This window comes from Pollicipes pollicipes, unplaced genomic scaffold, assembly GCF_011947565.3.
Source record: "Pollicipes pollicipes isolate AB1234 unplaced genomic scaffold, Ppol_2.1 Scaffold_6686;HRSCAF=7923_pilon_pilon_pilon, whole genome shotgun sequence".
In the NCBI taxonomy this organism is placed as follows: Eukaryota; Metazoa; Arthropoda; class Thecostraca; order Pollicipedomorpha; family Pollicipedidae; genus Pollicipes; species Pollicipes pollicipes.
The window spans coordinates 36,163,311-36,175,423 of record NW_023596921.1 but is presented as its reverse complement, the minus strand read 5'-3'; the positions used below and the strand labels follow the sequence as shown (position 1 = coordinate 36,175,423).

Genomic DNA, 12,113 nt, shown 5'->3' with positions numbered 1-12,113 from the left:
GACCGCTAGCTGCTTGCCGCACCGTCGTGGGGCGACGGGCAGATGTCGGGCGTGCACCCCTGTGGTGACCGTTCGATGCCTGGCCCACGGTCACGTGGTATCGTGTGCGTGTTCGGCGTAACACCGACAAGCGACGCGGCTGCGTCAAATGGTCTTTCTCAGGACCGTGTGACATATGACGACCGGAGACCGGGGTAGTCACTGGCCGGCAGGTTGTGTAAGCACCGGTGTGTGTTGTACGCCAGTACAGTGACGAGGACAGTGCAGGCTGAGTGGTTATTCCATCCGTACTAAAAACTCGCTTCGGACGGTAAAGCCAGGCATCGAAGGATGGGTGCTGGCCTTCGCGCTGTTTGGTTTAGCCTCTCGGGCCCTAAGTTGTATCTGCCCCGTTCATCTGGGACGTCCAGACTGTATCAAGGTCACTGATCTCAGCTGCCCCCCCCCCCCCCCCCCCCACAATCAGGTCCGAGGCCACAATATGGATACAGGTAAGAAAGGCTTAAACTGCTTTTCTCACATTGCGAGAGCTTTCCAAGACTTTGCCGACTTTTAGTGTTTCAGGTGCCAGTTAGGAGTTCTGCCTGGCATTTACGTCTAACTAAAGCTTCCTAGCATACCAGAGATCGCTTAGTTTCAACACATAACTCATGCTGGGTTAGTTCATCGCAGTTGGTTCCATCTAGTCCCGTGTCGGCGTCGCTGCTATCGACGACAGCCCTTGACAAACAACACTGATTCATCGCCGTCTGTGAATGCCTGCAGGACTTACCCGGACCAAGGACAGAATAAACAGGGATCAGCGAAAAAAGGCAACCGTCGGCACCAGCAGGGGCAATGAGCCAACATTAACGGTCATCCTACATGGTGGGGGCTTGGAGGAGTTTTTTCCGAAATGAATTCTGAGGACTTTTGAGTACGTCCCTGAAATTCTGCGTGGCCGGGTTTAATTTTTTACACACGCGAAAACTTAAAGCTCGCGACTTCGACCATTCATTATCTATGACCTCTTTCTTGTGGTCATGTCGATGACATTCTACTATGAAGTGACAAATATCGCTGACTTCTCGCAGAATGCAGTACAAACCAGTTTCCTAGATTCCTTATCTACATCACTCTAAGTCATTACAGCGGCTCCGTACGCTATCGCAATCCCCGGGTATCCAGGTTACTCAGACTAGGCCAAACTTTCACATTTGTGACCGGATTTACCGCTCGGGGATCACACAAAAGACAATCGCTCATCAATTACATCAACGCTTATCGGCTTCCATTCAACCCCCATTCTCTCCTCAGTGATTCTTATCCTGATTTGCTCGTGCTCCTCTTTGAGTTTTTGCACAGTACAGGATTAGACATTTTCATTTGAATAAAGGGTTTTTTCCTGCATAATTTGGCAAAGATGGCAGGTTTTTCCCGCTTGGCTAGGAGTCACGGTTTTTCCTAGTTAGGACTTTCCAGGACCCAATAACATCACACGGCACTACAAGGTCGTGCCGGACAGCGGAGCCCGCGACTGATCTCCCCGTTGATGCGACGAAGCGGGCCGGCATCCTTTCATCGCACAAGTCGCCGACAAGTCAGCTGAGCCAAGGCCATCGCTGACACGGACACCCCACGCAGGCCTCGCGGCACCTGAGGAGTCTGGTGGAAGGGCCGGTGAGGAGGCTCATTGTCGTTCAAACGTACTGAATGCGTGTTGTGTCGTGATGAAATAAACATACTGCTGCGGTCTGCTTTACTTGCTATAATCTTGCTGAACAAAACTGAGCCAGGTTGACGTAACGTCACTTCATAATACCCTCTCTCTTGCTTTGCGCCGGACAGCATAAGTTGGTTTAACGGAATCGTTGCCTGGCCTTGTGCCGGAAGTAAATCCCCCCCCCCCTCGGAGGTGACTTTAAGTCCGTCGAGGGAAAAAAGGCCTTGCATTGGCCCACCAACAAGAAAAAGAAAAAAGGATCATACCATTTAAACCTGAATGACAAATGTTCAACAGCTTTGAAAGAGCTCTTATACGATTTTTTCTCTTTATTGCTGCAGGTTGTACATTTCCTGATGTGACCGGGCGCGTCAATTCAACAATTGCCTTGACCTCCTCGGCCTGGCACGACACATCAAAGGTCACACGTGTTGTATTCAGTAGCGCCTAGCTGGCAGATTCTCGCCAAAGCTATTCAACGCCGTATTCCAGATCGTCAAAGCATGCTTATTTCTTGAGATAACACGATGAGTCTACCAAGCTCTTATTAGACTCGTGGCCTGGCTTGAACTGCCACGAGGTCACGTTCGTCATTGTTCAGTCACACCCATCTGATGCAGTTCGGTGAGAGCTTTCGAATACCATTTTCCCACATGGCTCTGGGTTGCTTAGTTTCCAACTACATAGGGCCTCCGACTTCTGAGGCTCCCTAAGAAGGCGAAGGTGAAGCAAACTGCCGCGGGGAGAGGGTAACAGGCTCGGGCAACCAGAAGCAGCAGTGGGAAAAGCTAGCAAATATATCGGCACTATTCAACAATGAATGCGGCCAGCATTACCATGGCTACGCCCCATCTCGGCACCAACAAAGGGAGAGCCACCACCAGAATCGGACAGGGCGGGGAGGCGACCGGAACAGGATCAAAGGAGGCCTGAAGCGGTTCCCTCCCCTGAGGGAGGGGGAGAACTGCTTCACCGCGTCACCTGGCGACGCCGCGTAATAGGGTGTACTGCCCGCAGCAGCAGCTGGCGGCCTGGCCGCGGACGGCCGGCCGTTGAGTGAGAGTAGATGAAATCGCAGATGAATGTGCGTTTATATAGCTATACAGATATATCAGTTGTGTTTGCCCATACACCTGTCTGCGACTTCGATAAGCTGCATGGCATATACATCGTCATTGTGATGTGTTTCAGCTACATTAAAAAAGCTGATGCTACCTTAGAACGTCCAGCCTTTGTTCAAAGTCCGTACATGCGCTTGGAAAACGGCCAGAGTGCGCGGGACCTCATGCAATACACTAACCATCAAGTGGGACAAACACAAAGGAACAAGGAGAAGGCCTGGCTTACCTGGAGTGCCGCGGCGGAGAGTGTGCGGCGCCGGGGCGGGCCAGACTGGACGGCGCCGCCCGCGCCGCGTGCTGCCACTGCCGCCCGCCGAGCGTGCTCCTCGCTCGACCAGTGGCGCCGGGGCCGGCCGCATTCGCGTGCTGACCTTGCAGACTGAGGACCGGCCAGGACCGCGCGACTCTGGGTGTGGTCGAAACCGACCGGTGCTGACACGCCGGCGCCAACGCAGGCCGGTCCAGGGTCTCGCTAGGAAGCTGGCTGCGGCTGGCAACATTGGTAACGTAAGGCTGGCAACTACGGTTACGACAAAGGCGTCAGCGTTTTGGTGGGGGACATCCGGGGTTGAGTGGTGGGGAGGAGAGGTGTCGAGCCTTTCCCCAGTCGCTGGTGGCACCTCACCAAGACACTGTGCCGGGTCACAGCCTTTTCCCGACGGCAGTGGACATTTGAAGTACCAGCGCGGGAGACGTCTCCATCTCCTCCGGGGTCAACGACGGCGTCCAGTGCTTGAGCTCCGTACTGGCCGGAACGCCTCCGTTTCCATGTCTGCCCTCCGCGCCGCCTTCCGGCGGTGCAACTAATACTGATCACAGTTTCTCTCGCACGCAAGCCGAGTTCAGCGCCGATTCGCCTCTACCGAGTCGGACGCGGCCACCGTCGCATCCAGCCATGCAGGGCGGTACGAAGGTCTCCGGCGGCTCGCTGAGACGTCCGGGCGTATTCGTGAGACTCCATTCCCTCTTTGTGACTAATCCAGCTCGACTGAGCGAACCGACAATGAGCCATGTACACGGTGCAACACCACGCTCGTGTCAACAGATATCAGTGGGGCGCCACTGGGCCCATGCGGCGCCCCTGGCTCGGCAGGACGTCCGTGCGACGAACCATCTTTGTGAAACGACTCCTCCATCGCAGCCACACAATCCGCCAGCGCCTCCACCTGTCGTCGTGCCTCCTCGCCCTCCGGCGGACGGCGCAGCGCCTCCTCCCGGTCGCGCTGCGCAGCGCCAGCTCGTCAAGCCGCCGGCGCAGCGTCTCGCTCTCGCGCTGCGCTCGCTCCAGCTCGGCCTCGGGCACCCAGCCGCGCTCGGCCAGCAGGCCGCGGCGCAGCGCGTCCACCTCGGCGCGCAGCCGCTCGGCCTCGTCCTGCAGGCGGCGCACCTCCAGCTCGGTGTAGCGCGCGATCCGCTGGCTGGACGACTCGGGCCGGCGCGCGCGCTCGGCGGCCAGCTGGCGGCGAGCCGTCTCCAACGCCGCGGTCAGCGCGACCACCTGGTGCGGCGCTGCCGCGGGCGCGGCCGCCGCCCAGAGCCGCACAGACCGGGGGTCAGCAGCCGCCAAGCCGCCGCCGTAAATGGCGACGGACGCCGTCAAACGCCGGCGGCGGAGTCGCTGTGACAGGGAGGCTCAACCACGGCTGCCACGGTCGGCTCGCGGTCGGAACCGAAGCTCGTCGAAGTCGAAGATCTCGCTGGCGGAGGGCTCGAGCGGGTCTTGGTCAGAGAGGAGCTGGCGGTGTCGCACGGCGGGTGGCAGCAGCGACACGCGGCCACCGTCAGTCGGCGGAGGAGACGCCGACTCGCCGCAAGATGTCCGGATGACAGCACTGGCTAGCTTTGTCATCCGTTGGGCCGAGGACTTGTCCCATTCAGGAAGCGACTCTAATATCGGGAGAGCAGATATACAGGATGCCGACGGTTCATCCGAGGACTCAGAGCAGATCGCTAGATCACAGGCAGTGGGTGTTGCTTCCTTCCGCTCACGGACCTGAGAAGCAACGCAAATGGAGAGGGCGTCTGAACTTTCCGCCAATGCAGGGTCTGGATGGGATGTGATAAACGTCGCCGCGGCCCGCCGGGCATTCGGCCAGCGCCTGACCTGTCGCATCAACATTACGATACGCCTGCACCAGTGCTGGCTCCGGTGTGATCTCACCCGGTTCGAAGCCGCACCTCCCTGCAGTGGTCGGTCAGTAGGAAGCGACGGTGACAGGGGCTGGCTAACGGCACATGCACCGCCAAAAGACCCTCTGCGTCGGCCGGCGGCCGCTCGGGAGCTGGCGGGCGGGACGGCGAATAGCGAGAAGAGGCGGATCTCGGCGCCGGGCTCGGCCCGGCTGCGGCTCGGACCGCCCCAGTCCGCCCGCCGCCTTCTCCGCGCCTGCTCTGACGGCATGATGCTGGACGGGCGGGTCCGGCGGCGAGGGGCCGACTGCCCTCCGGCTGTAGGGCGGCGAGCTGCTCCTCCAGCCGCTGCACTACGGCCGCCGAGGCCCGCAGCTCGGCCAGCGTCGTCTCCGTCAGCGCCAGGGCGGCCGCACGCCGCTCTCCTCCGCGACCCTGGAGGCGTGCCTCCAGCCGGCCGACGTCGGCGGCAGCCGTCTCCGGTCGCCGCGGCGCCGCCGCCGCCTCAGCCGCCGCCCGGTCGAGCTCGGCCCGCGCCAGGCCGCGGCGCAGCTCAGCGTTCTCGGCCGCCAGCCGGGCACCGGCGTCGGCGGCGCGGCGCGCCCGCTGCTCGGCGTCGCCGGCGCGTCGGCGCGTCTCCTCGCACTCGATGATGACAACTGTGAGCTCGGTGTCGAGCCGCGTGGCCACCTCGTCCAGCTCGCCGGCGCGCACCTCGGCGGCGCACCGTTCCGCCTCCAGGCGCGCGATGAGCGCGCGCAGCTCGCCCGCCGACTGCTCGTCCGAACTGTCCGTCTCCCAGTCGGACGAGAGCTCGTCCAGCTCCGGGATCTTCTGCAGGGTGGTGTGGCGGGTGGCTGTTTCGGTGCAGTACAGAGAGCGGCATCGTCGACAAACTGTGGACGGCGGCGGCCTCGGCGCCGTCTCCTCCTCCTGCTGTCCGCCAATCGTCGTCAGAGTCGCTGAGCACCTGTGCACGACGGTCGTCCGCCTCATCGTCCTCCAACTGCCCGGCTGACTGCGGCGCTTCAGCCAGGTAGTACTGGGTCGGATCATTTCCGATAGGCGACACCCCGTTCTGCACGCAGCCACGTCGAGGCATCCTGCGAACCTGAGTCGACCTCGCCCTCCGTTTCACCCCAGGTGGAGCTGCTCGCCGCATCCGCCGCCGGGATCGAGCCTGGGCTTGGCGCTCCGGCTTCCGAGGCCTGGCCGACACCAGCCGCCTCTGGACCGAGCGGCCCGCTCACCGACGTCCCCGCGTCCCAGCCGGGGCTGGGTGCCGACGCCGCGGCGGTCGGTCGTGCAGCCCGCCCAGCGTCAGACGATGAGCTGACGCTCGGCGAGGATAGGGGACCGCCGTCTGCCGCGCGGAGGTAACCTGTTCGCCGTGCGGCGACCGAGCGGCGGCGGGCGAGGCGGCCGTCTGAGCCGAGGCGAGCTCGCGGAGGAGCTCTGCGATCTTGGCGTCCCTCTCCTCCAGCCTGCGCTCGGACCCTCGCCGTCGGCTCGCAGCGCGTCCAACTCCACCCTGGCCCGCGCCAGCTCAGCGGCCCCTTTGGCCGCGCTTGCCGCCCACCGACTCCGGTCGGCCTTCAGCGCACCGAGCTCGGCCCGCGCCTCGGTCAGCCGCGCGCCTCCGCCGGCCGCGGCGCGCCCCGCCCTCGCCCGGTCCAGGTCGGCGCGCGCCTTCTCTAGCCGGGCGCCGACCTCGGCGGCTTCACGACCGCGCGCCGCGAGCGCCCGGGCAGCGCCGCCGCCAGCGGAGCGCCGCGTCCCGCTCGGCCGTGCGCCGCTGCAGGGTGGCTTCCAGGCGGCGCTCCGGCGGCCGCGGTGGCGCCGGGGGCCGAGGCACGCCCGGCGACCCGGTGGCTGGCGCCCGAGCCGGAGGGTGCTGGCTAGTACTCCTGGCTGGCGGTGGGCAATCGGCCGGCGCGATGGGCATCACGGGGTGCGTCCCGCTGGCGGTTTCATTGGCTGGCGGCGCGCCGGTTCCTCCGCAGGCCGGCCAGGCACCGACTGAGACTGGGACTGGGACTGGGGCTGAGACAAAACACTGGGACTGGGACAAGGACTGAGACTGGGACTGGGACTGGGACTGGGACTGGGGACTGGGACTGAGGACTGGGATGGACTGGGACTGCTCCTCTAAGGATGCGTTCCGGCCCCATGGTGTCACCTTCGCCCGTTCACGGGAAGCGGCACCACATGCCCCCGGCGAGCATACGGATGCCTTCTCAGCCGCTCGCCGCCTCAAGCCGCTGACCTCTTCCTCCAGCCCAAGCTTGGCCTTCATCTGCTGCTCCAGCTTCATCTTCAGCCGGTCCACAATCAGCCGCAGATCCTCCGAGTCGGGCGGCGACGACGCGTGCCCAGCCCGGGCCGGGGTAGGTTCGGAGGCTGTCGGCCCAAAAGGTGCGGGAAGCTGCTCTGATGACGGCGAGCCGGGGGCCTGAAAATGACGGGGCACATACTGAGACGACGCGGAAAGAATGAGTTGGCCGGCCATTACGGGGCAAAACACCGCGATCAGTCCTAGTTCCGCGTTAGACAATGCCATTCCGTTCGAGGACGTTTTCCTTAACTAACAGCTGACAACCACCACATTAGTTCTCTACTGATACTGACAGGGCAGCTAACGTCGAATGCTTTCAGGACGCTTTTACGCTTGTAACTTACAGCAGGATCGTGACGAGCCTTCGGCCAACTACGATAACTATTGAGCAGTGTGTGCATAACCCCCTCTGCGGCATCGCAGTCCTACTAGGTCTGCTTGTTTGCCTGTTTGTGCTGTTTCGCCTCGTTCACGGCATAAACATCCGCCGCCATGCTGTCAGCGCGAGCCTACGCCCAACTGTGCAGCATGCGCGGGCCCATGGCAGCATGGCGTACAACAAACAGTCCACTGTGGCTCGCTGTCAAGTCGTCTCGTTCGCGGACCATTTGCGGTCCTCCGTCTTAAAAGCGAACACAACCGCGCCTGTCTGCGGACCGGGCCGGCGAGCCTTACTGACCGCGGAGGTGAGCGGCCGCAGTTCGCCGCCCCCGGTCTGGCCTGGGTCGCCGCCGCCGCCGCCGCCGCCACACACCGCTCGTCCACATCCGGTCGCTGACGGCTGGAACACGGTCACGTCAGATCACCGCTACTCAACGGCCATCGGGGAAGGGGGCGGCATGTAGCTGGTACGCTGGCGGCAGCCTCTTGCGTAATGGTCTTTTTCAAGCATAGAAACGTGCGATATGTTGATCGCTTAACCTATGGGCATGCGAAATAAGGGTTCGCTCCATACTCCGTCTAGTACGAGACCTGTTTCCCAGAGAGACATGTTAATGCGACCGGGAGGTCTCTCCCCCCCCCCCCCCTCGGATGACTACACGTGAATGCGTGAGCGAGGTCAGGACAACTTTACGCCGATATGACTATGCATCGAAGTCATTCCAGCGGCACTCCATTGGTATCTCCAGAAACGGACGTACGTTTCTAACAATGTTTCGAATAGCCCGCACCTGTGGTATACGCAAACCCAAGTCTGTCCCGTTTGCACAGTTTCACGAGGCCCGCATTAACAGCCAGCACGGCGCAATACCAGCACCTGAATGCCACAGACGAGCTGGACTGACCTGGCTTCCAACTGACGTTTGCCCGGCGGGGACGCCTGTCGCCGACATGTCGCCGCGGGTCCGCCGCCCAGTGGCGGACTCCGCTTCTCAGGGTCGCGCGGCCGGATCCCTCGTCTCGCAACCGCGGCGCCTCCTGGCCGGCCTCAGCCAACGGTCGGCTTTCACCGGCAGTGGCTGTCGCAGGTTCGCTGCTTGCCTGCCATTGGTTGACGGCCATGCTTCCGCTTTGAGGTGACCCACTCTGATCAGTGCTCATCAGATGTGTGCTTCCATTCGGAACAGTTTGATATGCGTCGTTCTCACTGTGTGTAATCACATCTGATTCTGTTTGTTTTTGCAATGCTGGGGCGCAGCTACCACTCGTTTTGTCCGTTTCGGACGGCTGAATTTTGTTTTGCGATGCTTTTAAAGACTCTAAACCCCTCTCAGCCGCAGACAATGGGTCGTATTCGTCTGAGCCTGCCCACATGAAATCTGCACTGTCCGACGTCACAACACCCTGCCCATTCTGGCCCCACGGGGCCACGCAGTGACCGCTCGCGTTTAACGTCGGCACAGCCGAAACGTTTTCCTTCTGCGGTATTGTAACCGGACGATGTCCGTTCGATGTAGGTACATCCGGTGCTCGCGCGTGACGCGCTAGCGCGTCTGCGGAGTTTTCTTTCGATGCTGTCATGTCCGCCCCGTCGCCATTCTGTACGGCCGTGTCCACATCAGTGGCGTGCTCCGTGGCCGTACCCACACCAGTGTCGTTCAGTGGCTGAATGTCCGGCCCACTGGCGTTTGGTGAGACATAAGCCAGACTATTGGCGTTTTCTGCCGGCGCGGTCACGCAACATCCAATGGGAGGCTTCATGGAAACACCGTTGTTTTTCTCCGCAGTCCACAACTTTTCGTGTTCATGGTCCCGTTCTTCTAGATGTCCGTTTTGGATGTGGGCTGTCGAGACGGGCCTATACTCATCACATGATGAAGGTAGATGTCTTTTCCAGGCTTCTTCTTGAGCTGGCAAGGGCTCCAGCGTTGAATTGTCACGTGTTTTCCGAACAAGTGCATACGGTTTATCGTGACTGTATTCGATCTTGAGACAGATGTTACCATCCCCCGATTTGAGGGCGGTATCTGCATAGCACTGCAACAAGAATGTAACGTATCATCAGTGATCTGTCTTTATAGGTGATATCCTGAGCTTGACCTTATCGATGACGAGCATTTATCAGAAAGCAGGTGGGCTTCTTTGGCCATTTTGTGCTAAAAAAACGTAACTGATCAGTGGCTTACCCAATAAACTTTACTGCCCTACTACCAAATGCAAATCCCATCACCACTTGATGTCACTAAATCATAATAAACAGAGGAAGGCAAGGAAATTATATGACACTTTCTATGCAAGAGACAAATCCTTAACGACAGTATTCAACATCTGCATGGGGGTTTGTACTGAAATAGCCCGCTTGAAAATCATTGAGTTCAGTACACAGCCCTACCTTTCTCGAGACCTGAATCCCTTCAGTTTCTGAACTGCACGTATGTAAGGGTGTGTACACATGTTGATGACTTTTTCAATGCCACCATGTATCCATAATGCTATAAAAACATCATTCAAATCCTGCCATTCTGTCAAGCATGCAGGCACTAAGGCCAAGAACACATCATTATTGAATTGTTTAAATCTGGCATTTGTCAGCCAGCAGCTGTCCACTGGCCCTCTCAATCAATGGTGTGCAAGGTACCTTATCGATCAAAGACATATTGAGGAGGACAGTCACTAAATAGAGAATTTGTGTTGTCTAGAGCAGTCTTTTCAACTTAAAAGTATACCAATAGTTATCAGTGTGATTATTTCATCATATGTGATACTTGCTTTAATATTCTAAAACTTGGAACATTCCCTTTTATGGCACCTGTATCTGACATAAGGCCAAATCACTAAGTAGCAATGATAGCAGGCACACACATCACAAGCATGCATTACAATCATACAATACTGGCAGTTGACAACTGACGTAACAACCAGGTCAAACACAGCCTAATTATTGTTTTCAAAGGGAATGGTAAGCAAGTATGAGCTCTAGGAAACCACATTCACAGCTTACCTGGAACTGAAGCCTTTGATCCATAGACTGTATTTTATGTAGTTTCTTCATGCTTCCAGGCTTTTTCCCTTTCCCTGGATAGTGCCCACTCCCCAAGGGCAGGCAGTAGCTGTCACATTGCCAGTCTCACCTGCAGCCCCAAATACAGTATGATATAACAGTTGGCAGTCGAATGCACAACTGGCTACTGCCACTGCCCTCCAACCTACCACTGATATGAACCTTAATCCCAAGTTGCATGTAACAACTTTCCAAAAAAAGATCTCCTTACAGAGGTTGGCCTCCTTAAAAAATGCACTCTTGAATGGGAGGTACCACTGGTACACCCTTAAAACTCATACAGAATGCTGTTTTGGTTTGCAGCTGTTTTGGTTTGCAGCAGGTTTGGTTTGCAGCTGTTGCAAAATGTTTTTTATTGTCCTTTTAATGCCACACAGAATGTTTCTAGCTGCATCATCATGCCTGTGGAATGTGAACAGTCCACAATATCATCTTAGTACTGAAATATTACCTGACACCTGTTCCTCAGTATGAACATAAGCCTAGAGTATGGGGAAAAAAACTAGCAGAATCCTGTACACATGGAATGCTAGAGAACCTGGACCCACTCCTGGGATCCATGTGCATGCCTGCCTGGTTAATAAGATTCAAGTTCACAGATTGATTCTTAGAAAATGTGTCACAATAGAGCTAATAAATTTTTTGGTGGCTTTGGTGAGTGGCCACATGATGAGTGTGCAAAATAATTGCATAATTGCATGACTATGTCCCTACTTAGCTGTGGACTTTTGTGAAGGGTTCTGTAATGTTTAAGCTCTAGGCACCAGTGGAACTGAACTTATTCCTGATACATTTAATGTCAAAGGTATTGTATTTACTCATACTTTCACAGACCTAAATTTTGTACACATGATCAAAGGAAGAATTTATGGGCATAAATATAACTACTAAGTATGTAAATATATTACTATAAAACCTCAAAAACAATAACCTTCACACAAACAATGAGCCAAAGAATAACATTTCTGTTGCAGTATTCCACCTAGTATAACAGATATGGTTACTGAACATGGGTAATATGGGTATACTGAACATGGGTAACATGGGTATATTGTACAGGATAAGTGCCTTGACTCCGGTTTAATATTTGATAAATAATCCAAAACATTTTGCTTACAATGCTTGCCAAAAGCTTAATCATCGGAGAGTACCATACAGCATTAAGAAAACACATTACCACAGTTCATTCTTGCATGTAGTTTTCAGCAACGCTGAGAACTGATCATAGAATCACCTTTCTGACCTTGAAAAGCTGACGCATTCTTTTCGCTCTCTACTGATTTGTGGAATGGTCGTTTTCGATAACAGCATCAACTAAGAATAAGCCCAGTTTCGGACTCCCATTTAATTGTGACCCACCGCACCCCCTACTCAACAAAGGTA

General features: G+C 57.0%; 2 protein-coding genes across 2 annotated transcripts in view; both read right to left on the bottom strand.

The window, feature by feature from the left end:
* LOC119108245 (glycerophosphocholine cholinephosphodiesterase ENPP6) overlaps window positions 1-3,593 on the bottom strand; it is a 31,726-nt gene extending 28,133 nt beyond the window's left edge. Inside the window, exon 1 of the mRNA XM_037231825.1 lies at window positions 3,570-3,593. Within this exon, the coding sequence (XP_037087720.1) occupies window positions 3,570-3,593 (24 nt within the window). The remainder of the gene's footprint in view (window positions 1-3,569) is intronic.
* An 863-nt stretch (window positions 3,594-4,456) lies between these two features.
* On the bottom strand, window positions 4,457-12,113 carry LOC119108244 (uncharacterized). Its single transcript, XM_037231824.1, has 9 exons — window positions 11,974-12,113; window positions 10,671-10,800; window positions 8,621-9,706; window positions 7,968-8,069; window positions 7,220-7,405; window positions 5,851-6,031; window positions 5,574-5,810; window positions 5,002-5,105; window positions 4,457-4,558 (listed from the first exon to the last, which is right to left on the bottom strand). Exons 2-9 carry the CDS (start codon window positions 10,719-10,721, stop codon window positions 4,457-4,459), a joined length of 2,049 nt encoding a protein of 682 aa, XP_037087719.1. The 5' UTR covers window positions 10,722-10,800; window positions 11,974-12,113.